The 27,644-nt window shown below is 37.2% G+C and overlaps 1 protein-coding gene across 1 annotated transcript; it reads right to left on the bottom strand.

Annotated features, from left to right (window-relative positions):
• Window positions 1-3,631: 3,631 nt before the first annotated feature.
• LOC134529483 (uncharacterized) lies at window positions 3,632-6,536 on the bottom strand. The gene is made up of 2 exons (XM_063363620.1): window positions 5,826-6,536; window positions 3,632-5,633 (listed from the first exon to the last, which is right to left on the bottom strand). Exons 1-2 carry the CDS (start codon window positions 5,986-5,988, stop codon window positions 4,009-4,011), a joined length of 1,788 nt encoding a protein of 595 aa, XP_063219690.1. The 5' UTR covers window positions 5,989-6,536; the 3' UTR covers window positions 3,632-4,008.
• Window positions 6,537-27,644: the final 21,108 nt, after the last annotated feature.

The following is a 27,644-nucleotide window of genomic DNA, read 5'->3' as shown; positions in this document are numbered from 1 at the left end:
GGCAGTCCAACACGCACATGCTACACCTGGGCCCTGACCGGGTTCCTAGGGAACGGATTTTGGGGTCCTATACATTGCCGATCTGCTGCCCGAATTCCACGCTTGCGCAGAGCTATCTTCTCCTTCGATTTAGTCCAGACGGTGGACCGCGTCGGGCGCCATTTAATCGTATATAATCAGTTTTGTCATCATCGGGTGACATACAAACAGAAATGGTGTGCCAAATGAAAACTTTATGATACAGAAACTATCCTGGAATAAATTTTTAAATCATTGCAAGAAATAATCGCAAGTTAAAAAGTACTTGAGAAAATTATAGGGGCGGTTTCATTTTTGTACGATGGTGCTACCATCTGCAGTACTTTTGTCCTAACATTTGTATCGATGGTTGCGAAACGTCCGCTAGAACGCGTTGAAACCAGTTCCTTGGACTCGCGCAGGGCACCGTTTATTGAAACGGTTGCCGTTTCGTAACCGTTACTGGAATTCTGTTTGGATACGTTCCGGGATACGGCCCGCGAGTTAGGTTACGGTTTTATCTCAACGAGGCAGTGCTTGATCGCTGCTTGGAACACCGCCCTGCTTGCCTCCAGGAAGTGGCTGCGCCTGCTTTCCTGCAGGAACATTCCTGGGGGCAGCTTTCTGCTCGGCAGATGGTCTGCGTCTTATTCGCACTACAGGATGTCCACGTGCTGGAAAGACAGGGATGTTGGAAGTTGTCACGGAAACAGCGTTTTTACTTGAAATCCTAAAAAGGAACCCAAATTTCCTGATGATGATAATTTGAGGGTGGAGAGAAAATGTCATGTTCCAGTTACCCAACACTAAGACTGTGAAATAATTTTCTTCAGTTGGTGTTCAAGTTCAAAGCCATTCATACACACTATAAAATAACTTACGCAAGGTTCTGTTTGACATAAATATAGTTGTGAGAACTAGGCCTCAGCTACGGGAGTATTGGAGGCTGAATTTTCTTTGCTCTTTTCAGGAAACCGCAGCATAGGTATATTATTATTAAAAAAAAGTGAACAATTTTTTGAGTATTCGCCTGAGATATGTAACATCTAACCTTGGTAACGAGCAAATGACTGTGTCTCATGTTCAAAATACACTTATAATTCGTATATTGGATATGAAATCAAACTAAGAATTATTTAAAATAATGCCGAACTAAGATGTTAACATATCGAAAAGTCAAGAACTTTTGAAGTTTTCATCAGTGAAAGTTTTGAATGACAGTGAAAATAGGTTCCAAAGAATGTTATTTCAGGAAAAAAATTTAAATTTAAGGCAGAAAATTTTGATTCGTGCATCATTGCATCATTGGGCTTGGTCCAGTACCATTTCTGCAAATATATTTTTGGGCGTTGCAGCGTGGTGATTGTGATGCAGAGTGACTTCAATCACGTCACAGCATGCCGTTTCCTGACAGCTCCCTGACGTCGGAGGTTTTTTTTTCCCCATCTTGCTCGGCGGAGCTGATAGAGAGAGTTGCCTCGCTCACGAGACAAAGTTCTTGTTAACCTAGCCAGAGAGTGGCGAGGCAAGGTAGCCAGGTTCTGTTCCACCCATCATCACTCAACTGTTTCCACTCGCCCTCCACTCGCCGGGGGGCTTCGTGCGACTCATGCCGCTGTGCGGTGTTTCACGGTGCTCCAGGCACTGTGCGATCCCTCCTGCGGCTCAGCTTGAATCTGCGTCTCGTGTTGTTACTGAGCTACTAATATTCACTCTAAGCTTTGTTATACAAGCTACTGCTGCTATAACTGTGCATATATGGATCGACATTTTACATCACTTTTACCTGAATATTTTGGGTTTGAAATTTGTAGACAGTGGCAAATGAACCAAGACAGTAGTAACGGAGTACATAAAACTACACTTCAACACATAAAAAATATAAAGCTTTATTTATTTAAATATTTTACCACAGTAAAATATTGTTAAATTTATTTCACAGCAGAAATTATGTACCTATAAAAAATAACTGAGAGACAATTTTCTTGCTTTAAAGATAGGTAAGAAGTGAAATTTATTTTTTAATTTTTACGATAAAGAGTACCGCATTGTATCATTAAAGAAGATTTTGTATTTTATAAACCAAAAATTGGTGTCTTCATAATATTATTTTATTTACAGTATGGGCAAGGAAGCTCGACACACGATCGCCACATCTCATAAACTAAAGGGTGCGTGGCCCGTAGTAGCCTACCTTAAACCATTTCTCCGCCGCGCCGGTAAAACCTTTCTATAATAATAATTGTTTTCGAATGTCCCATTTAATGAAAATGCACTCCTAGAGCCAAGTTTCAAACATAGAGGTGGCAGTCAGAATCAGGCGGAGTCTGCACAAACACTTCGAGGTCGACGTGACCCACCCAGAAGAAAGATCGCTGGCGTTGGGGTTCAGGTCAGGGGGATCGTCACGGCCATGCACTTCATGCCGAGCGTCTGACATTCGCACTACCGCGCTCCGCCCCAGATCACGGCGACCCCACACAGCCCAGCGGGCGTGGGCAAACTTTTAAGGTTATGTTTCTCCAGGTGCGCTTGGGGGTGAAATGTTCGAATCCGACGGCAATGCAGTGAAATGGCGCACGCACCACGCAACGGAATTTTAATTGTTGAAGTCCACTGCGCATGTGCGTGCCTGCTGCACCCACGAGCCTAAGTCATCAAGATGGCGGATCCGAGTGTGGTGGTATTAACCCGTATATATTCGCGTGCGTGAACATCGGTAAATGTACTAAGTCTGTTAATATCCACATGAGACATTGTTATCATGAAACTATTTTGGAATACACTTTGTAAACTTTAATTGTTGTGAAAAGACATAACAATATTAAAAAAAGTACCTATAATCTATTAGCCAATTATTATTTTATGTAGAGTTTTTTTTTACCTAACGAACGTGGCGCTATCTTTTATGTATTTGTCAAGCTAAAGGGTTTCATTCCGAAAAACATAGTACAACTTCTAGCACATGTTCATAATACATAACTGTTTATTTATTTTATTTGGGCATAATGTCTCGTCAAATATAAACGCATTAGAGACGGTAACACATGAGAACACAACTCTGGGAAATTGTTGGAGGAATCGATTCTTGCTAATTGAAAAAAAAAAAAAAAAAAAAAACAGCATTTATTTGAAGTTATTTTGGCGAACAACTGAAAACTGAGATCAAAATTGCCGATAAACGGATTCAAACTCGGATTGTCTAAAATGTGAATATAGTGTCTTAAGAGGACTGGAAAGGACGCATCGTGCAGGAATGACGAGAGTATAAAACAATTAATAAAAACTAAATGACTTTGACATAATTGTATGGTGTTCAGTTTGTTGGGCAGATATTTTCATTACGGAGAACTGAGTGTACATAAATAATGAATACAGTGTATAAATAAATAAATATGAAAACATTTTGGCTGTAAATGATTAAAATCACATAATAAAATCCTCTGTAGTAACAAAATCTTAGAACGAAAAATAAATTACAATTTTAATTTATTAAAACTTTCTATTGCGAAATTATAAAAGAAAATCATTGGAATCTGTAGAACTCTTAGCAGCTCTGTGGAGATATATCGTTCTATGTTTATCTTTATAGAGCTACTAGGAATAAGGGAGACCGGGGCTGGTTGTAACAGTTTCGCTATTTTATTTTTTATCTGATCATGGATAACATAAACGGCACTTCTGACTGAGCTAACTTATTCAGTAGTTATTCTACTTTTACAAAACAATTTTTACATAAATTTTCCTCTAGCATATTTTTCTGTACAAATCTAAAACCTCGGAGGTGTAAAGTGTTACAACCTGCCCCGAGGCGGGGCTGGTTGTAACACACATTGGGGTAGGTTGTAACAACATTACTACAAGGTAAAATATAATTTTTACTGGGATTACTTATAACAAATTACTACTTATACAATATATTTCAACAAAAATTATTATTTTTTCACTTGTTTAACTTCAGTTTGTCAAATATTAAATGAACAGTGGTCCTCACTCAGAGATTTCATCTGATTGGCAATTATGACAAATATACATTTTAGATTTTTTTGCACAAGAAAAATGCGACCATAACTGGCAGTTTAGACAACGAACCCACTCCTCTCCTGGTTTGCTTGTAGGGAATGATTCCAAACACACTAAACAAAAGCACTCGCTTTCTTCCTCTGATGAGCTGCACTCTGCTGATCTTCGTTTTAGAGAATGTTTGGGCGTGGATTTTGCAGGCATGCGCGTTTGTGATACATTCCCTTTTATCTTAATCAAGCCTGGTGTTCCTCGTTTCGCAAATTCTTCTTCAATGGCTTTCTTCTCTGGAGTATCCGTCAAAATGGCACTTTTCCTGGTCTTTCTTCCTCCTTTCCTTTTCCTTGGAGCGACTTTAGGAAGAGGTAGAACCACTTCTGGAGAAAACTTCTCTGGTGTGTGGGAACAGTTAGAAAATGATTGAACTGGTGTTCCTTGTGAATCCCTGGACACATCGTGTGAACAACTTGGTGCTAAGTCTGGATCAGGCCTGTCTGTCACAAACGAAGGAGCGAAATCGGCATCCTGAAATATTTCCCTATTATAAGGATGTATTCCACATTTCTCAAATCCTTGTTGGATATTTCTTGGCGTTGTGGCAGTGGGAAAAGCTATCTTTAAGATTGAGGTAATATCATAGATTGACATAGGCTTAACTGTGCTCTCTGGTGTTTTGTTGTTCCTCAACCATGCATCCATTGCCATATTGATCTGTTTTTTGAGTGGGGCAAAAACACTTCGATCAAGTGGCTGAAGGCGATGAGTGCAGTGAGGTGGGAACGATAGCATTACAATGCCATTTTCTTTGGCAAAATCTAAACAGTTAGGAGCTAAATGCGACTGATGATTGTCTAGAAGGAGGAGGATAGGTTTCTCTGGGCTCGAACGAATACAAGAAACAAAATGCTTAAGAAAAAGCAAGAACTCTACCTCCGTAGTCCAGCCAGACTTATTTGCAGCACCTATACATCCAGTTGGACCATCTCTGATGAAGTGATCATAATACCTTACCCTAGGAAAAATAAACATAGGAGGGATAGCATTTCCAGCAGCATTTACTGCTACAGTTAGAGTAACTAACTGCCCTCGTTCAGATGATGCCATTGCTCCAATTTGTTTTACCCCCTTTCTTGCTACGATTTTTGAAGGATTCTGGACAGTAGTGACCCCGGTCTCATCTACATTCCAAATGTCATTAGCTGTGAAAGAATGGCGATCATAAACTTCAGAGAGTTTGTCAAAAAATTTGGAAACGTTGGCACGATTAAAACTAGAAGCCCTTCCCAAACTAGTTGCCTCTGGAGTCCGAATGGAAAGGTCTGGGTGGCGCTTTAAAAAGGAAGAGAGCCAATCTGCACCTGCTAGTTCTTTGTCACTCCATGTGTTTGGCATGGGAACATTATACTTCTTCCCACATAAGAATGCAAGATGACGTACATCACGTGGAGTGAGTCCAAAATATATGTCAGAACATGTTTTTATGTAGGAAACAAGAGCGATCTCTTGCAAAGGTGTAAATACCTGTCTGTTCCCATAATAACCAGCCAAAGGTTTCCACTCCTCTCGAAAATTAATATCGACTGCATTTAAACCTGAAACAATAGAAAAACCATACAGGCCTATGTTAATTTTGCTCCTGTTTTCACATAAGAAAATCTAAACTACGCAAAACCATATTTTTGTACTAATACAATAAAAAACGTTTACAACCCATTGTTGAGACGTATTTATGTTATAAATCAAGCAGATGTAATTAAGAAAATTCATTAATGAATGCAACTTACGTTTGTTTTTCTTTTTTATGTACCTCCCAAGTGTCACATGGCAGATGTTGTACGTTTTCGCAGCATGCCTAACAGATCTTCCTTCTCTTACAACTTCAGCTGCTTTCTCCAACATGTCAATAGAATATTTTCCTTTGTCGGTTTTTGTTTTGTAGTTACGCATCTGAAATTAAAATTTGACTGGAAGTTATTAATTACATCTACAAGATAAAACCGTTTAAAATGTATTTTTTTTCTTTCATAAAAGACTTAAAAGGAACAATAAATTAGGTAAACGTGGTCACGGGGTAGGTTGTAACAGTACGTGGGGCAGGTTGTAACAGATTAATTTCGCTGTTACAACCTACCCCATGTGACATCATTATAGAAAACATTTAATTTTACCATATAGTTTGTATTTGTTTCCAATGCCAACAAAACATATCAGAACCTAAAGCTTAGGAGATTATTTTGCCCCGAAGACATTTTCTAAACTCCCTATACATTACGTACAATACGAATGTCAGTCAAACAAACAATATTTACTTACCTCGTCCAAAAACAATTTTTTCCTTCTTGTCGCCAGTGAAATCGTCCGACTGCCACAGTGTTACCACTCGCACTGAAGGCATCATAATGTGCCTTGATGGCTGAAACGATGATACGCTCTTGTGGCTGGTCGTGGAACTATTCGCCCTGTTACAACCTGCCCCTGTTACAACCAGCCCCGGTCTCCCCTACTCTAAAGCTCTGTGGAGCTCTATGGAGCTATGTCGAGTCTGTGGTGCTCAGGTATATGTCCACAGTTCTATGATTTGGCTATTACAGGGGTTTTTCTTATGTGATTTAAATAATTTTACAACCAATGTTTTCATAATTTTTTTTTATTTCAAGTCCTTATTTTATAAAAAAAAAGTTGATTTTTTTAGCTGCACACTGTTTTTATTATTTTTATACATTCAGTTATTCGTATTAAAAATATCTAGGCGACAAAAATAATCAAACTCTGTCAATTACTTTAGATTCTAATATTGCTTTTATATCCTCGTCATTCTTGCACGAAGCGGCCTTGCCTATGCTCTCAGCCATTACGACATTTCGCACAATGAAACTGGGGTGCAACAACTCGCTGGAAGTTGGACGAGCGTGAATCCTCTCCCGGTTGAGGCGAGAACCAGGCTTTAAGAACGTCGCTGGAAAATGCGCCGTTGGTTGACACTCTTCCCACGCGTGGCACCGAACACAATCACTTCCAGGGAATCTCGCTCGTGGGCGATGGTCACCAGGAGAATTGTCCGTTCCCCGACAAACGCACCTTGCGGCGATTTACTTTTGACTTTAGTGCGGAGCGCGGCAACAGCGGGGGACTATCGCCGTGGTACTGGCGACTGTATTGTCAACCGAGGCACCAGCTGACTCTTCACCTTCGACGCGGCTGCAAGAAACCTCAGACAAAGGCCGCGAAAGCCTGCAATCCTGATTATCATGGGTAAGGGACTAGACCGACTGAATTCTGTAGAACACTTGTAAAAATAAATGTGTTCAACGTGTTTTTTTTATGTGTTACACATGAGTTCTCGGTATACGGCTTTGGTAGGAGTAATTTCTTAAATGGAACGGAAGTCGCATGGAACGGAAATGTGTAATCGCAGTGCTGCCATCTGTGGCGGATGGCGCGAAACAATGTTCACAAAGCCAAAAAAAAATCTTGAAAGTATTAGTAGGTTGCTGAATTTTAAAAACAAGGGTAGTATGTATTTTAATAAAGTACCTTGTAGAAAAATCAGGTCCAAAGCCGGTGTTTAGTATTCGTTCAAGTATTTTTCGATTTTATCGGAGCCGTTTCGTTATAAAGTTTAAATTATTGGTCTCCAAATAGAATTATTTGATAGGCGACGTAGCTGCTCCGACAGCGAATTCTAGTGTCGGGTGCGGAATATACTTCTTATTCGCGTCAGTAAATGTAGTTTCAAACACAATTTTCGAATATTGATCACGCTCGCTCGATATTATTTTTAAGAATCCTACTTTAAATTTTGTATCCTAGTATCGTATTATAAGTGTATTTGCAACACGAGTAAACACGACCGAGGTTAGATGTTACACATCTCTGGCAAGTGCTGAAACACTCGTTCACATTGTAAGGATCAATTGTAGCTAATCTGCGAATGGTGGCAGCATTGGCAGAAGGGACAAAAATTCAGGTCGTTCTATCTCGTTTCATTCGTACATATTTTACTTGAAGAATTATTTGTCCGGCGTTTTCATTTATGAAGGATTTGAAGTGATGTAAACACAAATCTGGGAGTGTAAACAAATGGTGTTGAATCGCTGCATCGCACATACTAATTACGTTGATGATGCCGGTAAAGCCACGCTCGTCGAGATTATTACAATCGATGTCAAACCAGCTTTTAACTGTATATGCGGTGGCGAATAACGTTGCAAATAACCCGCAAGGCGGTGTGTACAACCGCATCGACTGACAGCGCGTCCTTCCAGCCAAGCCCTTGTTAGCGTGTAAAAGGGAATTTCCAGTGCCCTTTGAAACCTCAAATATGTTTTCCAGCACCGATAGGTAAATAAGCAAAAAAAAATAATGACAAAAATAAGTTATTTATTCAGTTCATAGGGTATACCGTATGTCTCAAAACTCAACGTTAAGCTGAGAACAGTTGATAGTCAAATTAATTAAGGTTCTGAGTACAAAAATTAGAATTCAAATAATGTTGTAGTTTTGGAGTTATAAGCTTTTTTAAAGTTTTAAAATCCCCACTTTGTAAAAAAAAAGTTATCAGGTAATTGGACTCAATTTATTTACTGCTTAGTAATGTATAATCCTTAAATTGTTAACCATTCATATTAAAATCATTAAAACTGTACTTTTAAGGTAAAAGCCTTTTGTACGACTTATGCGGTAACAATTTTTTATCAGAGAGCTTTGACTATTCACATTGTCAAAATAATTTCTTTGTTTATGTTGTAAGGTATTGGCTTAAACTAACCATATTTTAAAATAACTTTCTAAGCTAGTGAAATAAGTTTTTTTAAATCGTGAACAGATATAAAATATGTTTTGCGCAAAAGGTGTTCTACATAATTTTGTTTTATAAAAATATAGCATGTGTATTTTATTTTGACTTTTATAAATATTTGAAATAGCCTATATATTTTTACTGTGGAAAATATTTTAGTGAAAGTATTTAATAATTTTTGGCAGGTTGGGTCATAAAACCTTTTGTAAAAGGGGGTTGTCTGTAAAGTCGGGTTACGGACGATAATTTTACGTGATAACGTCATAAGAAAACATTGTTGAAAAATTGCATACTTTTATGAATTGAATTGAATGATTATCACTGAATTATCAATATTTTGTATAATACAAAGCAGGAGTTAATTGAAAATTACAATTTCTTAATTGAATACTAAATAAAAGCAGTTGACTTTTTATAAAATCGTTTATATGAGACAATAATTTTTTTAGTTTAAATTGTAACATAAACTATTATACTGCACTCGCCGACCGATACAACTTTTTTTTTAATAATCAAAGAACAAATATATGAGATTATATCGGTAAAAAAAATATTAAAATGCAAGAATTAATTACCTTTTTTGCCGCATTTGTTGTTGTAATAAACAATGGAAACCACATTAACTTTTCACTTCACTTTATAAACAGTTGACAAAACAGTTTACGTGTAGGTTGTGTGCTGCCGCTGTCTCTCTTCTACTCGGACGCATCGGCCGATGGAGTGGAAGAGAGATAGATGCGTCACAAGCCGATCGTGCCTCTCTATTGCTTGTTCCGCGCTCTCGCTTGCACGCTCGGCTCAGGCGGAACGTGACAACGAGTCATGCTTTTTCGTGCGTGCATCTGGCGTTCATCGATTTATAAGACGTTATCACGTCAAAAATGTCTGTAACTCGAAAACTAACCACTTTCTGAATTTTGTTTTTTGATTCAAACCATAATTATTAATTGTCCTACCAACTGTTATCGACTTGACGTTGAGTTGTGACACATCTGTATACGTAAAACAAAATCCATTCCAGCAGTACAATTAACTGAAACTTATAACATTTCACATGTGTGGCATTAATGGTTGGATGTCACTGTCAAAACCACTAACGATTTTCCAAATAGGTGGTGTCAACAATCTTGGAGGATTACCACAACGTAAATTCACCACCTAATTACAAATATTTTAAGAAAGTGCAGTTTATAGAAGTATTTGTTTTACAAATTTCAGCTTTGGCAAAACATCAAGAATATCTTTCGGAGTTTTTATAAGTAGTTAAAATTTAAATACATAAAATGCATTTAACATGTTACCTTCAGGAAAAAAATAGATATTCTTCTTAATTGTATGACGTTATATGTAATAGAATATCACAAGCGATACTAGTTAGAATTCCACGAGCGGTACAAGCTACGCTCTTATCTGATATGAAGCCACGAAATCACAATTTAGAAAATATAGTGATATGTAGGTCGAGATATCAAGAAAGATATTGATTCACCAAAATGTGACGAATTTTTCAGTACCATTTTTACAATTAAGTAAAACACTTATCAATTAAAGTAATTTCCATGCACCTCAAAATAGAAATGACATTTTAAACATTTTGAGAACCTGCCTATACGAAGAACCCAATGACTGAAAAAACTGAATATTTCTAGGTTTTAAGTCGGTGCAACTAGACATGGACGCAGATCCTGAGGAGGGGAGGCGGGGGGGGGGGGGGGGGGGGAGCGCCCCCTCCCCTTGAATTAAGAATCCCCTCACTGAGGGGGGCACGCTTGCACTTGCAAATTCGTGACTGTGAAACGGGGTTGATAAACAACGTAAACGTTAAGAATTATTTTTATGAAAAACTTTCTGTATTATTTTTAAGTTTTCTGCTTGCTTATTGCATGCATACAGGCAAAAATATGGGCAGTGTACAACACGCAAGCTCCCTGTCCAGAGATGAGGTATGTCTTTTAAAACTCGCGCTCAAAAAGCCCCGTGCTACGCCCCCCCCCCCCCCCCAAACCACTCGATGAATTCCTGCGGGCCCCCCTGAATCCCACAGACTTGCCCCCTTGCAGCTAGCTTTACTTCATACTTTATCACGAGATTATCATTTATTCAGGTTGAATTAATTTTATCTGGCCTCCGTGTTTGAATGCTGAAACATTTTGATTTAATTTTACTCTTATTGCTGGGTCTCACGTACCAAGTTATTTTTTTATTTTTACTGTCATTATTATTTAAGAGCTTTTATTGTAAAATAATTACAATGGCTCTTTTGCATGTTATGCTTCTCTCTCAAATTTTCTGACAATATAATATTTTCTAATTATATAAAAGCGGTAAAATTTCACGTAAATGTTGACGAATATGATCTTTCTTAGCTCGAAAAATAACGTTTAAACGTTATTACTGGCACATTACTGATAATAAATCTACTGATACAATAACAAATACAAGATAGCTATTATAATAAATTTACAGAAAACTCTTTAAAGGAAGGAAGTTTGCAAACGAAATAGGCCATCTAGTTTTATACAGTTTCTCCCCATAAAAATTTGTATTGTTTAACTGTCAAAATTTGCCTTCGTTTTAGAAAGGTTAATAACCAAAAGTATTACCTTTTTTGCTAGAAATAGTTTACCCTGTGAACACATTAGCGCTTACAATTGATTTAATTTTTGTGAATTGCTACAACTGTTAAAATAAGGTCAATATAAGCTTAGTTGCGGTATTTTTAAATCTCTCACTATTTAACAGAGAACAAAATTTCAATATAAAAGATAAGCAAATGTTATGACCTGAAAAAATGGTTGAAACCCAGGATGGCGTCTTTTATAATTATAAATAAGAAGAATATGAGACTGAGCCATAACTAAAGAATGATGTCCTCCTAAATTTTACGTCTAAGACACATATAAAATATTTCTCTGGAAACCAGTTGCCAAGATATAATTTCAAATAATTAAAGGAAACATCTGTAAATTCTCACAACACATTGCTATGGTAGGATGTGTGAAATACGCTTTTGGAATTAGTACTTAGTGTATATAGTCGCGCTTACGAAAATTGTTAAATATTGATTGACGTTTATTATAATAATATTTTTTTTAACAATGAGAAAGAAAATCGAATACCTATTCAACATTTGGCCTTTATTTTTTATCATGATTATTAATGTTCTGGAAAGCTATGTTCGGGAACGGTTTACAAATAATTTTAACTAATAAAGGAACTGGAACATAAATAATCTGGAAATAATCCGAACCCAGTAGAAATTCGAATCCTTTTTTTTATATCGCTTACAGTTGCTTTCGTGTAAACGTACCAATTAAAAAAAAAAAAAGACTTTTGTAATAATTTGACATGATAATTTCAGTTCCACTAAATAAACCGTTCCTGGCATGCCACGTCCTCCGCCAGGATCGCGACAGACACCTGAGTCACAGATCCCCGCGACCTCGCGATAGTTCTGCCACCGACCACCAGGCTGTGCGCTGTGCCTCCTGTGTCTCGCACCGGCTGCGGCGCGCGCGGTAGGCTGTGCGTCTGCGACGGAGCAAGGTCCCGTTTCACTGCCACTGTAACTACACCTTAATTAACGTTAGCAATACAACTGTGGTTTTAGTATCTGGTCTTAAAATTCAAATATATTCTACCAATACCGTGTCGATATGAGGGCGAATATATTTACAGACCGGCTGGATTAAGCTTTAATATGTAATTATACCTATATCTGTAGGCGAAGATCTGCCCCCCCCCCTTCCCGAAATGGAATTAAGAAGCCCCGCTGGCTATTGCAAAATCGTGACTGTGAAACAGGGTTCATAAACGTAAAAAGGTCAAAACTACGTTTTATAGAAAACATTTTCTGTGTATTTTAAAGTTTTCTGCTTATTGCATGCATTTAGTCAAACACACGGGCAGCAAACAACGTACAAGCTGCCCATCTAGAGATGACTTATGTTGGTTAGAACCCACGCGAAAATCTCTCGGGTCGCACCTCTCCCCCCCTACGACTCCCCGCGGGCCCACCTTGCGAACCCTACAAATTTGTGCTCCTGTGTGTGTATGCATAATGTATCTATGCATATATATATTTTTTGAACGCACGAATGTACCACGTGCTGGCACCACATTGTTATTTATTTATACTTGTATCGCTTTTATCAGGGACAGTCCTGTAGTCAGTTTGGAGGGGTTTTTTTCCTCTCCGGTTTTGTTAGAATTTTTGCTGTATTTTACGTAACCTTGAGTGTTTCAAAATATAACGTAGCCTATGCCCACCTGGAAAAAAAGGTAGCTTTGTAACAATGAATGAATTTTTTGACTCGGTCAAGCATGTTTCGAGTTTACTTCTTTCTAACCAAACTCGCTCTTACTTTATAATATTTAGTAATGATTTTGATTTCATTTGTATGAATTATTTTTTTTTAAATTTTGGTTTTGACAGGGCATGAATAACACTCCCCCCCCTTCCCCCCCCCCCCCCCCCAAAACCAGATTGAAACAACGTACATCTTCACTGGCCAAGTACTTTTTACGTTTCAACTTAGCCAGCTTAATACGAATAAGCCAGACACTGGCAAAGAGAAAATAACTACAATAAAATGCAGTTACTGGTACCCAATAAATATAAATTAGGAATCTTAAATTGAATTAATATAGCCTCAAATATAATGTTGGCTGTATATAAATAAACAAAGGTACAGCTTTGACTGTCCATTCATATTTAAACATTGCACCAGTCCAAGGAGAAAAAAGAATATTTTATAACATTTTATTTCCTTATAAGAACAATTGATTTTGTCTTTTATTTTCTAAAAGTTAAGAAAGGTGGGCGAGGTGACATCATAATGATGATTATTTTGCTTTTTCACAGCCGCGTGTTTATTTTTTATTTAAAATAGCGTTATTTCAGTCCAATAGTAACCCGAAGAGTAAACAAATGTAGGCTAATAAATACACAAGGTCCCAACTTGGAAAATTATAGTTTTATCACGTACGATTGTATCAAATACAAGTTATGTATTTCACAAGCAGTGTTTAACAACTGGCAATATCGTTTTAATTACCGGTAAGATCATTTATGAAACTTTAATTTTAGTTCAAAGCAGTTATTTACTTCCCGGATCTGACAACATCTGTGACCACTTAATTTATCAACGTCATGATTATTCACTAAGCTAATGAAAATAATTATGTAGCCTATGGTTTTTCAGATGACAGTGCAGTTAAAAGGCTTAGTGATTAGCTTAGTAATTAAAACTCAATAAACCTAGATTTTTTATCTCCAAATATATCAGTTACTATTGTGTGTGTTGGTGTGTGGTTTGTATGTTCGTGTGTGTATACACACACATATACATCTTTGAAACAAATTTAAAAGTTATTTTCCATCCAAATTTTTCTTCAAAACAAAACACATATACTTTAATATTTGTTTCTGTCATAAGTTAAGCATTAAATTGTGGTAATATTTATATCGATACCACACTGTGTTTAAAAGCTCGTATATTCCCTAAGCTTGAATAGTGACACTACACACCTAACTCAAACAAAGTCTAATGTTCTGATCGCGTGCATTGGAAGCAAATCGATACCGGGTTTTCCCAGTGCTCAGAAACGAAAGCTTACATTGGCCTAATTTATTGATAGAAGTATTGCTAGCTTAAGAACTTTCTATAACCTAACTCCGGGAAATGCATTAGCGTTAATAACTTCTTCAGCTACTGTAGGTTAGTCTAACATTCCAAACACTTTTTCTTAAAATAAAAAAAAACTATGAAAAATAAGGTTTAATTAAAATATTTGTGTGTTTTGCTCCTGCATGCCAATATGGTACCGGTTATCGATACCCTACTTTTATAACTGATTCAAATAAGGTGAAACATAAATATTTAATGTTAAAGCAGTATAACTCCTGTCGTTTAATATGTCAACGGACTTTCAGATGTATTTGCTGATTAAAATTACTAGGTCCTAGCTTCCAGCTATATCAGACGGAAGAATTCAATATAGTTCATATAATAAAGCAAAACACAGTAATTTAAGCGTGCATAGTAATCAGCTGTTTTTGTTAAATTTGCTGAAAGCATGGGATTTCTGTTCGCTAAAATGGCAGTTTCATTGGCCCCGTAAATGTATAATACACAAGATGTATCTGGGCGGAATAGGCCTGAGACGCGACGTAAAATGAGTTTGTAAATTTAATAACACCAGATAGTTTAATTCTTTCCAAGTAATGCTTTCAGGAGCGTAAGCAGAAATTCATTCCTGGAAAAGGGGGGGGGGGATATAACCAACCACCTTACCCGCTGTTTGCTTTCAAACTTTGTATTTCCTTTTTTGGTGGGAATGACATAGTTTTATTGTCATAGTTTCTACACTGAAAATTATTTTCGTAAATGGAACAGAATTATTCATGTAAAACTACATATATTTGTACATTTGTACATTAAGTGAAAACAACTGTATCACGGCAACATAGTGTTAGCAGTAATACTGGGTTCGGATTATTACCCGGGAATTTAAGCTTTGTGTTGTGCCAGTAGGCTTACCTACAAAAGTTAAATTTATTTGAAAACCATTTTCTGAATAGCTTTCCATTATCAAATGTGCACATTATAGGCATGATAAAAACCAAAAGAAGTAAAATTGTTAAATATTTGATTATCTTTTTCGTAGTTTAAAGCAGTATGCTTGAATGAAACATAAATTACAATATAAAAATAGGTGCCTATTTTCGTAATAAATACCGACTCAGTATTTTCTCGAAAAACGTATATTATATATACAAAAATAACCACAGTCATGTGTTGTACAAAGTTATCATATATTTCTTATAGTAATATAAAATATTTATTGGCTACTGGTTTACAAAGGATTCTTTTGCAATAGAACAAAATTTATTTCGGTGCCGGCAGAATGAAAGCATCTTAGATGCATTACAAAGCGTTATTGATAATAAGTCATTAGTCACTTGTCGACACGCACATGGTGCTATGCCTGAAACTCGGGCAGCGGTTTGTATTGAAGTTACTACTAAAAAAAATATCCCGCACAAACGAGTGGATACAAAATGACAAAGATTATTTGGAAGGTCCATTTTCAGCGTAGTTATTTTCTTTGTTGTCCGCCGTTGGGGTATAAAGTTAGCTCATTACACGATTTACTATCAGTTCAAAAATTATCAATGAGCGATAACCTTGACTTGATCCAAAGACATGTTCAAGATTGAATATCGAAGGGTTAAATGAACGGAGGAATAATTCTGTTTTACTTCATTATTCCAGTGCTTAGTGTTTTAAGTGTAAAAAATGTTAATCCATACTCTGGAGAGCGAATCTAGACTGCATGCCTAAGCTACGTAGGAAGAACATTTTTGAGGCTATTATTGAACGACTGTTTTGCCAATACAACTTTCTAAATCGCATCTCTGGCGGATACATCTGTTGGATTCTTGAAGTTATTAATTATAATGGCAACTTGTATGTCAACTTTTCAGAGCAGTAAATGTTTGATATTTCTTTTAGTTGTGGATTTAAATGTGTTTTGCAACAGAGTACTACTAGTGATGTGTAACATCTAACCACGGTAACGAGCAAATTCATGTGTTCTCATGTAGCAAATACACTTATAAATACGAATATCGAATCCAAAATTTCACGTAGTATTCATTAAATTAATTCCGAGCCTATGAATATGATAAAAATGTGTTTTCAACAATAGTTATTGGCACGGATCACACGTAGTTTCAATAAAAACTGCTATAATTCGCTACCGGAGCAGCACGTCGACTAAGTATATAATCATTCGATTTACAGACCGAAAGGTTAAACTATATAATGAAACGGCTCCGATGAAAGTGAAGAAGACTTGAAAAAATAGTAAACCCAGGTTTTGGACCTGATTTTTGACAATTAATCTTATTAAAATGCTGCTTTTCTTGATAACATTTATTATACTTCAATACTTAAAGTTTCACTTTGTCTTTGTGGACTTTGGTTCACGCCAACCACCAGGACGCAACACAGTGGTTATACACTTCCGTTCCATGCGACTCGTTCCATTCTCGAAATTTCTTCTACTAAATGCCGTATACCGATAGCTGAGATGTTAGGCATCAAAAATTTCTCTATCTCTTTGAGTACCATTTGTAAACAAAAACACAGTTTTGAGAGCAATTCGTGAGCCTTAACTTCACCACGTTAAAATTAATCGATAAATAAATAAATCTTGTATTCATGCCCAGAAGTTGATAATCGGTATACATCAAGTATTTAGTCCATGATTATGTCCTGTTATTCCCCCTGATCACTCTCTCTCTCTCTCCTAACGGAATCACTTGAATCGTACAGGCACATCGCAGTTCCCGCAGACATTGAAACTCTTCTATAAGGAAAAAAACTCAGGGAATTGAAAACTAGTCTTATGAATCTTAAAAGTATAGGTGAAAATACAGCATCTTAGTTATTGAACAGTATCAGTGTTTGTTTTCATATTTTGTAGGTTCTTAGTATCTAAAAACAAGTTTGTATTGTTATATATTTCTGTGTTCATAATTATTCGTAATTGATTTTTATAATATTAATCAAACATAAGATATTCAAATAAATAACTTTGTATTAATTCAAAGTACATTCAAAAACTTTAGAAGTTCAGCTGATCACAATCAATTTTGTACCAATTCATTGTTTTATGAAAAAAATATATATATTTCGTTTTATTTTCCAGACTGGCGATATTGTTTACGTGAAAAATTGTAACAGTGCCAACTGCATATTGATCAGAAAATCATTGTATAGTTATTTCTGAATGTGACATTTGTGTACAGTTATATATTTTTACGAACGCGAGAGACCCGACCACGATGCCAGGTTCGGAGCTGGCTGGTGACCCTGCTAGGCCACTGGTGTCACGCGCCATGTCACATGCCATACACTGACGTAAGGCATGCCACGCGCGTCTGGCCGAACAACAAGGGTCGTCACTACACCCTCCCCCTCTGCTACCCGCGCATCGTCCTTCCTCGGCGCTGTTATCTATAGCTGAGCAGCTTTGGGAATTCTGCGGGCTGCCGCGCGGAGTGGCGTGAGTGGGCACCGCCTTTCTGGAATTTTCTGGCGTTGGGCCGGCCTGGATGACGCGACACGTCACGGTCGCTCTCGTCGGTTCTTGAAGGACTCCCCAGGTATTTAAGAAGCGACTCCGGCCTCCGCGAGAGTTCCGCGAGTGAAGAAAAGTGCAAATTCGGCGAAGAGGGTGAGAGACCCGCTCGAGAGTAGCGCAACATGCTGTGACGGGATCGCGAGAGTGCGTCTGAGTGACGCGAGACTGTGTGTGTGGACAGGCGCGAGGTAAGAGGCGAACCACTGTTGAGCCTAGCTCCAGTGAGGAGTGCGAACTGTGGAACTTGACCGATATCGAGTGACTTGAGAATACACATCTTTAACTGCCAGTGATTGGTGGTCGGAAATTTTTAAGTACAATTATTTATTAGTAATTTAAATATTAGTAAATAATAAAACTGTAATAAAACTTAATTTGGCTATCCCTTACGAACCTAGTTCACCCCCAAATTATAAATCTGATCATTATAAAACTGATGAGCCAGGGAAAAGTTTTCAGTGTGGCAGAGAAGACAGTTAGAACTCAGGGAAGTTGGCCGAAGTGAGAGTGTGGGCACTCTGGACTGTGTTCTCACGGTGCACCGACTTGAGACACGGGTCGCTTTAAGGCCCCCGTCTACCGGACACACACACACGGAGTGCGGAGCTTCAGGAAAAACCATGGGACGGGAATATCCCAGTGATTTCTTTTTACGAAAATAATTTAAGTATTCGCTGAGAGATGAACAGCAGTTTTCCTTTGAAAATAATTTTAATGCTTATTTTTGTAAGAGTTTAAAGGGCTAAAATATGTTTTTTTAAGAATAATTTTATATATTAATAGGGCCATGCATATTTCGCGAAACGATTCCGAGACTAGTTATAAGTTAAAACATTAGCATCGTCTGTGTTTCGTGATTGCGTGAGTTTCTCAGGTACATGTCGATTGTTATAACACCAATCACAGTAATTCCATGAGGAAGCAAACGAGTCTTGAGTGGCTCGGTCAAACAAGGCAACGACTTCTCTCGTAAACAGCCGCCAACGAAAAGGAATAAATTGCTTCTGCGGGTAAACCTTGTTGCAATCTAATAGATGTTCAGATTTATTTTTGGAAAAATGCCTGTCCCTAGCACGTGAAACATCGGGTAAAGATTCTTGATAGCATTTAAAGGACTTTCATAACACATTTATCTTCATTTCTTTCCCATATAATGTTACCGTCACCGCTCAAATGCCATAGTTGTCCTATGCGCGACGAGAAGATAGCGCGCCAGTTCAGAGTCATGCGCTTAAAGGCTATACCGCGCTAGAAGCATCAGCGAGCGTCGTACTTATACCCCTGAATAGACAGACTCCTTAAGGCCTTGCCACATTCACGCAGTCGTGTCTGTCTGATCTGTCTTACCGCGATGTCCGGCCATGCTGTCTGATTAGTTTCCCGTAGCAGCGTGCCACATTCACGTGTCTGATGCATCTGGTTAACATTATGAATCATATATGGCAACTATGTAGATTGCATGGATATGCTCGAGAGGTTTATACAAAAATAAAGGATGAAATTAAATGCGTATTCATGGAATTTCGATACTTTTTTTTTGTAGATGTGTTCGAGTGTAACTTATAAATTGGCTAAACATATTAATTTCCATTATTTACTTTTTCGGGTTTTACGTTGAAGAAAAAAAGCGTCAAACTGGTGCCCAAGACGAAATCGTAATAATGTAAAATTAAAATGTTTGTTTTGGAAATGGATTGTTTACACGTTGTTTGTTTGTACTCATCAAGCTTATTATTGGCGAACAGTAAGATGCAGATGCCACGTGAAGGCGGCAGGGCCTGTAGCCTGCGAGAGGGCTCGCCTCTGAGGGCCCACGCAGGCACGCCAGCCATCTCCTCCCTGCCTGCGGCGGCGGGCATTCCAGACGCGCCCGGTGCGCCCAGGTCCCTGCCACGGGGCTCCCCGCCGGCTCGCTGACCACGAGGTCACGTGGTCGCTTGAGGGCGCACTCAGGGGACTTGAAGCATTCTCCACGTGGCTTAGAAACGCTTTGCGTTTTTAAACTGTATTTTTATAAGAGCTAAAATTGCTAAAACGAAATTTTTCAGAATAATTTTTAGACATGAAACTTCCTGTAGATATTTAATTATTGCATTACATATTTATCTTTTCATTTTTCAGCTATATAATGTTATGGTTGCCACTTGAATCACTTAGTTGCCCCATGCACTTGCGCATAGAGGCTGACTCCGCGCTGGAAAATACCAGCGAGCGTCGCACTTATCATCTCGCCTCACCAACACAGACACGCCTGACCAGGCGCTTGCTTAACTTATCTCCGCCAGCCCTCGTTCCCTCGCATCTGACTCGCGACTTGTCTCGAATTCGAATTTTTTTTTCTTTCAAAACGTACCAACCAGTTGTATATGCATTCTCCCGCCTCTGTCGTTCCGTCTAAAGTTTTTGGAAACGGCTTCACGAGGTTGTCAGTGCTTGTGAGCCAACAGCCCGTGTTGCTTGGCAAGTGTCAGTTGGCTACTTCATTTGAGACCTGTCGAAACTGAGAGGTGTCGCACGACTCGGACTGTACTGGCCACGAGAATGGACTCGCGTTCGGCCCGCATTGACATACAGCATGTTCATAAAATAACGTCCTAGTTTCAATGGTATGTAAAAAAAAATTCATTGAGACTATTTTCAACAAATCATACATGAAATCGAAGATAAACTTACCTAGAATTTTTTTTTATTTCAAATATGTGCACCTTTAGTAATACGGCGCACATCAAACCTTAAGTCAAAATTTACCACAATTTGGTTAACACGTCCGGAATAATTAAACCAGTAGCATTTCAATTCTGTGTCTCAACTGTGGCAGGTAGCGGCGAAACGTAGACACGATATTTTACAAAACCCCAAATGCAAAAAAAAAAAAATCTCATGGCATTATGTCAGGTGAACGTGGAAGCCAGCAGAAAGGAGCTCTGTCGAGTCAAACATTACGACAAAGCCAACGGTAAGGGACTTTGATGTTCAATCATTCTCGTACTGAGAGATACCAATGGGGAGGGGATCCATCCTGTTGTCAAATAAAGTTTACAGGTTCAACATCTACTAATTGTGGAAAGAGCCATTCTTTCACGCTGCAAGCGAGAAAACAACAAAGCAGTATTCGCGCATGCGCTTTTCTATAACTGTTTGAGTTACTCTTTAATTGTGACCTTGAACCAACACACTACAACGCTTACAGTTGATTCTATTTAATTTTACAACTGGGACATTCTTTTATGCACATAATGTGCAATTCCTGCTCTCACCTCATGCACACGGGCACCATTAGTGTTTTGATGACATTTGCGAATGGTGCTCGCTTGTGGTTTTACTTTCGATACGTAGGTAGAAAAGTATTTTATTTAAGGGCGCAATATCCTAAATTATTTTGTTTCAAATATTTTGTGATCTGCAAATTATTTTTAATAAATTTAAAATAACCACATTTTATCGTTTACAAAAATTATTTTTTTTTCTTCTTAACAAGTCATTATTAAATGGTATTTATGGGTAAAGGAAAAATTTATTTAAATCCGAGCACGTACTATAAGCATGAAATCATGTGGTAACTCTTTTTGGATTAACCGTTCGTATGTTACTTTCGTCTTTAAACACCATATTCTTAATATAACATTCATAAGAAGAAATACAATTTACGGATTCCCAAAACCATAGAAACCTTAGTTTCTCAGGGTTTTAGGAAAAACTTTATTTTATTGATTCGTAAATTTTATACCGAAGATAAAAAGTTTAATGACTAAATGAAGGCGCTGAATGCACAGGAGATGAAACATGTAATAGAACGCCACTTTAACGGGAGGGAATTTACATGGCTCAAAGGTACTTCGCATGAAACAGCATATGATCCCACGCATGGTAGGTTTTGAGCGGTACTACATATAATGAAGCTGTTTCGAAGTCGTATCGGTTCAGGGGAAAATCTTTTCGTTTAAAATAATAATTGAGTTGGTCATTCCTCTTTCACATTTGTTTTATCGTAAATATTGTCTGCACTATTGCTTGTTACAGCAATACGCCAAAACTATCCAGCAGGATAGTAAAATTATATGTCAATTAGTAGGAACAGGAAAATTTTGCGTTTTAAATTACCTCTAGGATAGACTACATTGTCCTATCCATACTTGAGCAAACGACTACCAGTTCACGGGCTGCTGACTTGTGACTTCAGATTCTATTCTTCTTTGATTGCAGGTCTCTAATTGGCTTAGAGTCCTCCAGACTAATAGTGTACCAATATCAGAAGCAGCAAAAAGGAATAATTATTTGATCTACGAATTTTTTTAGTTTATCAATTAGTAACGTCAAGCACATTTTTTTCTAATGTGTCGTTTTGCTGGACTCGCATTTTAGTACGCACCGCTCTAAAAATTATTTCGTAAATGCAGTCGCTGCCACAAACAGTTTTAAATATGTTTCATTTTTTATTGTTAGACTTGGCAACGCCGCTTTCACTTAGCAACACCGCATATGTGACGCGCAGCTCCCGTCAAGTCCTCCTTCTTCCTGATGTCAGCAAACCCGGAGAACCTAGCGAACATTCATTTAATTCGCTGTGTTTTTCCGTAGTCGAGATTATTTGACTTTTACATCTCCATGTATCGAACTTGATAGTTATCTAACCTTTTTCAATCGCTAGCCTGATATTAGGCCCTACTCATCCTTGATGGAAATCGATTTTTTGCATTAACTTACGAGAGGGGATCAAGTCTATAAAATAACATTATAAGAATTAGTTAGTAAGATCTAACCTCTCGTCGACATCGAAGCCTTTAAAGACGTATAGTGGTTAAACGATGGGCTGAAGGAAATACGTCATTATTAAAGTGGAGTACATCAGAGTACTACTTAAAAAAGCCACAGATAATGGAAACGTTCGCTACGTTTTCCTCTAGTGAAAATCTTCTATTCTACCAAGTCAAGAATAGATAACGAGACGTGTTCTTATGGAAGGTGATTTATCTGAACATTAACTATTGTAGCCCCAGAAATTTTTTTTTTGTTTATGTGTGTTACGGCCAGGAAAGTTAACCTTCTTCTACATCTGTTTGTATTTACTTGCAATGTCATTTGATTTCAGTACGTCAGCTCGTTTTGCTATGGGGAAAGTTGGGAAATTTTACATTACATGCTTGTAACTGGAGACTTGCAAAATACACGTTGTTTTCTTAATCCAGATCATCGTGGACTACATTATCAGGGCTGTGTTGTTTTCTGATTGGCTGCTTCATCGTACCCTCTGACGTGGTTTATTATAATTGGGTAACTTATTTTTTCAAGTTTATGATTGGTTGCTAGTCTTTAAGGACAAATCAAGTAACACATATTTAAATAATAGTTGGCATCCTTGTCTGTTTACAACAACTTGAATTTGCCAAGTGTTTACTAGTAACACTTATATTTATGGAACTCATATTTTCTGTAGTATTAATCCTATGCATTACAAATATTCTAGTCAGTTACCCGTACATAGTGCCATTAATAATTTACTGGAAACGGGATTACGATGTCATTTTTATTTGTATTAAGTTAATTACGCTTTTTTTGATTTCAAGGGCCAATTTTAAATTTAATGAATTTATGAACTAAGTTTAGTTTTTTTTGTACCCATTAATATTTATATTCTAACCATTACACAAGAGTCAATCGTTTTGATTTGGATTTCACTATATTTTACTGCAGAATATAAAATAAAATTTCATTCATTTTGATACGATGTTCATTACATTAAATTCAAATATGAATATTGTAATATTGTAGTGAAAATATCTACAGATTTCATCTGAACAGTTTAATGTTTTACATATAAATTTTATAAACCATATCCTTTAAAAAGTGGTACCACGTTTTTATATTCTGCGTAAGTTTTCCTGTGTTATTTTCTATCCAATTTTACCTGTATCACCCAGGTCGCACACACATTGTTCATGTTTGCTCTACAAGCCAAGTATTTGCATTTTTATATACTACGTGCTCTATGCCGCAAACACCGAGCAATCCAGATTGTGATTTGCATATCTAAAAACATCAGAAGAAAAATAATCTCCTTGGTATGAAAACGTAGTCACTTTTTTATAATATGTTACGACTATCACCTGTGTATTTAGGTGCAACAGATATGTTTGCTGTTGATGTGTTTGATCTGTTTGTCTGTTTCTACAGTTATAATAATTATATAATGGTATTTAAAATAAATTATTATCATTAAAATCTTTAATATTCCTCATAAATTAAAATAGTAAGAATATGCATAAATTATTGTTAAATACCATAGCAGTTATTTATCAAAAGCCACTAGGTTAAAGAAAACCTTTTCTAATTAATAAAAATACGAGAATTTTCATAACTCCTAAAAAAAATTATAGTTTAAAAGTAATACACTATTAATATGGTAAACATAAATTTAGTTTTCATTAAAATGTCTTTATTTTTTTCATTTCTTAAGTGTATTCACTAATGCAGAATAATAACATGATTAAAATTTTAATATAACAAGAAGCAGCACGTTACAAAAAGAATCGATTATCTTTAATCTGGACACCAGTTAGTAAAAAATGTGATATTATCTTTGAAATATTTGTGCAATGGGAGTGCATGACTTGATTTTTTCGTCCTCTTCTGTTTTTGGAAAACTATTGTGTTTGTTTCGTCTTTTCGTTTTGCTGTGTTTTTGTCTCGTTTTAACTGTTGTGCTGAATTTTTTTGGGTTTAATATTTTTGTACTGTCATCATTTATGGTTGTTTTTTTGGTTCCGTTAGTCCATTTTTCTTTGTTTTTTCTATGTTTGTTGACCATATTCCTGTTATGGAATATTATGTGGTGTTTATATCCTGTTAAAAACAGCAATTTTTTGCTTAATTTGTGTTTTTGTCTTTCGTGTTTTTTGTAGTTTTCTTCTACAGACATACGTGTGCTTAGCAATGGCGTATGTCCAAAAAGCTTACATCAAATAATGTGTTGTAATAAATAATTTTCATAACAGTTTGCAGAGTGTATTGCACATTAAAACAATTACATTACCAATGTAGATCACATTCCGAGTACGTAGTTCGGGTTTTTAAGATTCTTAGTCAGTAATTTTAGATTTAACTTACTGACAGCATTGTGGCTAGATGAGAAAGTGTTATTAGATAATGTTTATTTAATTTATTAAAATATGGATTTTGTGTATATCACATTGTAACAATAAAACATCGCTTTCAAAACTATTAACAACTAGCAATTACATTATTTCTCATTCTAGAGGACCTTGGTTAAATCTCCAATCCACGCTGTTTTTTAATGTTAATTGAACAGAAATATTCATGTATAATAACAGATTTTGTAAATATTTACATAAAACAACGGTTTACTAAAAATAGTGTTCGCACTCACACTGGGTTCGGATTCTTAACCGGCCATTTATACTATGTGTTGTCCCAGTACCTCCAATAGTTAAAATTATTTGTAAACCGTTCCCTGAATAGCTTTCCAGTATTATCTTTGCCATTGTTTAAAAAATATTATGTTTGAATGAAACATCACTTAAAACATAAAATCATCCGCTAATTTTCGTAAGAAATACTCAGTACTATCTTGAAGAAAGTATTTCATGCATGCAAAAATACACTTAGCTTTGTGTTGTACAAAGATACAATATCTTTCTTGTAGTACTGCCAACTAATTCTTGGCAACTGGTTTAGTAAAGAATATTTTTTAAAATTACAGAATTTTTTTTGTGTGCATTCATCTGGAATTCAGTTTGCCATGTTTTTCGCGAATCTCTCCAGGGAAATAGAGGGACGGTTCTTTGCTACGGGGCTTGCGTGATTCCTTCCCCACGCATCCCTGACCTGGCTCGCGTGTCAACGTATCCAATGACGTCCATGCTGACTGGACGCTGAGGTCCCTCACTGACCCAGAGACCTCCACGTGAACTGCGAGCTGACATCAGAAGCAGCGCAAATATATAAGCATCCGAGGTTTTCCAATGTAGTACGTAAGTACGATTACAAGCTACTAATGGTGGTTCGAATCCGAATCTAGATCTCAAACAGTCAGGAATAAAATTATCTATTACAAAAAACACATATTTAAGGTTTGATGAAATATTCAACCTATAATTGGTTTTTAATTTAAAAATGATACACCTTTAGTATACTAACAATTACTTTTTGTGTCAAAATCGTTTTAGAGCATTGTAGCTGGTTGCAGATTCAAACATATTTCGAGATTTTATGTAGAGATAAATAATGTAGTCCATGACAACTGCACAAGTGATTATGCTTGAATCTGAAAAATCATCTATCTTAATTTTTTTTTAAATTCAAGTATTTAGAATTTGTTGTTGTGTGAGTGTTCGAGGATTCGTTTGGTCCGTCCCTAGTTACAGCGTATCGCGAAATGAATATACGATTAATCCCAGTTCCTAGCTGTAACAGGTGGGCAGCAGAATGCAGCGATCAGTGGTCGTGTTCCCGCAGTTATGCTGCACTCGTCAAGGGGCGTTGCTGCAACCCTCTTGCCCAGCTGTTCACCCGGTTGCCTACCCAATACGCCTTAACACCTTTATTGCGTTGGTTATTCCGTTCAGCCTATGTGGTTGTTTTTTTTTTTGGGGGGGGGGGGGGGGGTTTAACAACATTTTTTTTTATGTTCCATCATTTTAAACTTACAGTAAGTTTTGTGTAGTTTTACCTTTATAATGTAGTTCACTTAAGTTGTAAATCATTTATTGGAATTTTTTTGTTAAAGTCTCTAGTCTTTTTTAATAAGAATTAAACATCACTTAAAAAAAATTAATACTCAACACTGGCATTATTTAGCAGTAGATTTGTAACTATTTCCTTAATCAGCAAATATTAAAACTGTTCACGTAAATTATATTGATGTTCAATGTATTTCCCTGTGGTAAAAATTTAAGACCGGTGTTCAGCCCCTTAACTTTGCTACAGGTTAAAATAAGAGGAGTAAATAATAAATATATTTGCAGAACCATGCGGCCATTGTCTGATAAGCTGTATTGGCTTAGGTGTTGAGCGGCGCCGCAATTGGTAGTACATACCGACGTTTCGCTCTGCTTTGCAGCAGGCATCTTGAGGGTTGAGAGATAAACAGGCGATCCATCATCCTGGAGCTCCGGGCATTAAAGCGTGTGTGAGGCCAGAAACAGAACGAATTTTCTTAAACTCACATTACTTCAGATGCCTGTCGCACTCTTGTTAACGCATTTGGACCAACGGGCAGGGTACGTATCCTGAGGGATAATTCGGCACACGGGCGCGTGCGTGCGTTCTTGTGAGGTGTAATGCTAAGTTGTTTACATAAAGTTTTGGTGTTCAGTGGGAGAGGGATGCGCTTGGCTCAGAGCAACTGCTTGAAGCAACCCCGTGCAGCCATCACTGACTGCGACTGGACTATAATCCTCGGCACAGCAGGCCCCAGGGGCTCGAAGGCCAGAAAGGGCATCTGCTAACCCCGAGATCTGGCCCGGAGCACAGACGGCGGATTGCCGCCCACAACCTCCAGTTGGGAGTCTATAAGTGTCAGGTGCTAGTGGGCGCTATTGAAAAGGAGGATTAGGCCTCGCCATCTTGCGATTTCAAATATGTTGATACCGCTTGAAATAAAGCTTCCGTGCTGAATCTTTTGGTTTGACATGGC

The sequence above is a fragment of the Bacillus rossius genome, chromosome 1 (genome assembly GCF_032445375.1).
Source record: "Bacillus rossius redtenbacheri isolate Brsri chromosome 1, Brsri_v3, whole genome shotgun sequence".
Classification (NCBI taxonomy): domain Eukaryota; kingdom Metazoa; phylum Arthropoda; class Insecta; order Phasmatodea; family Bacillidae; genus Bacillus; species Bacillus rossius.
This window is presented reverse-complemented; position numbering and strand designations above follow the sequence as displayed.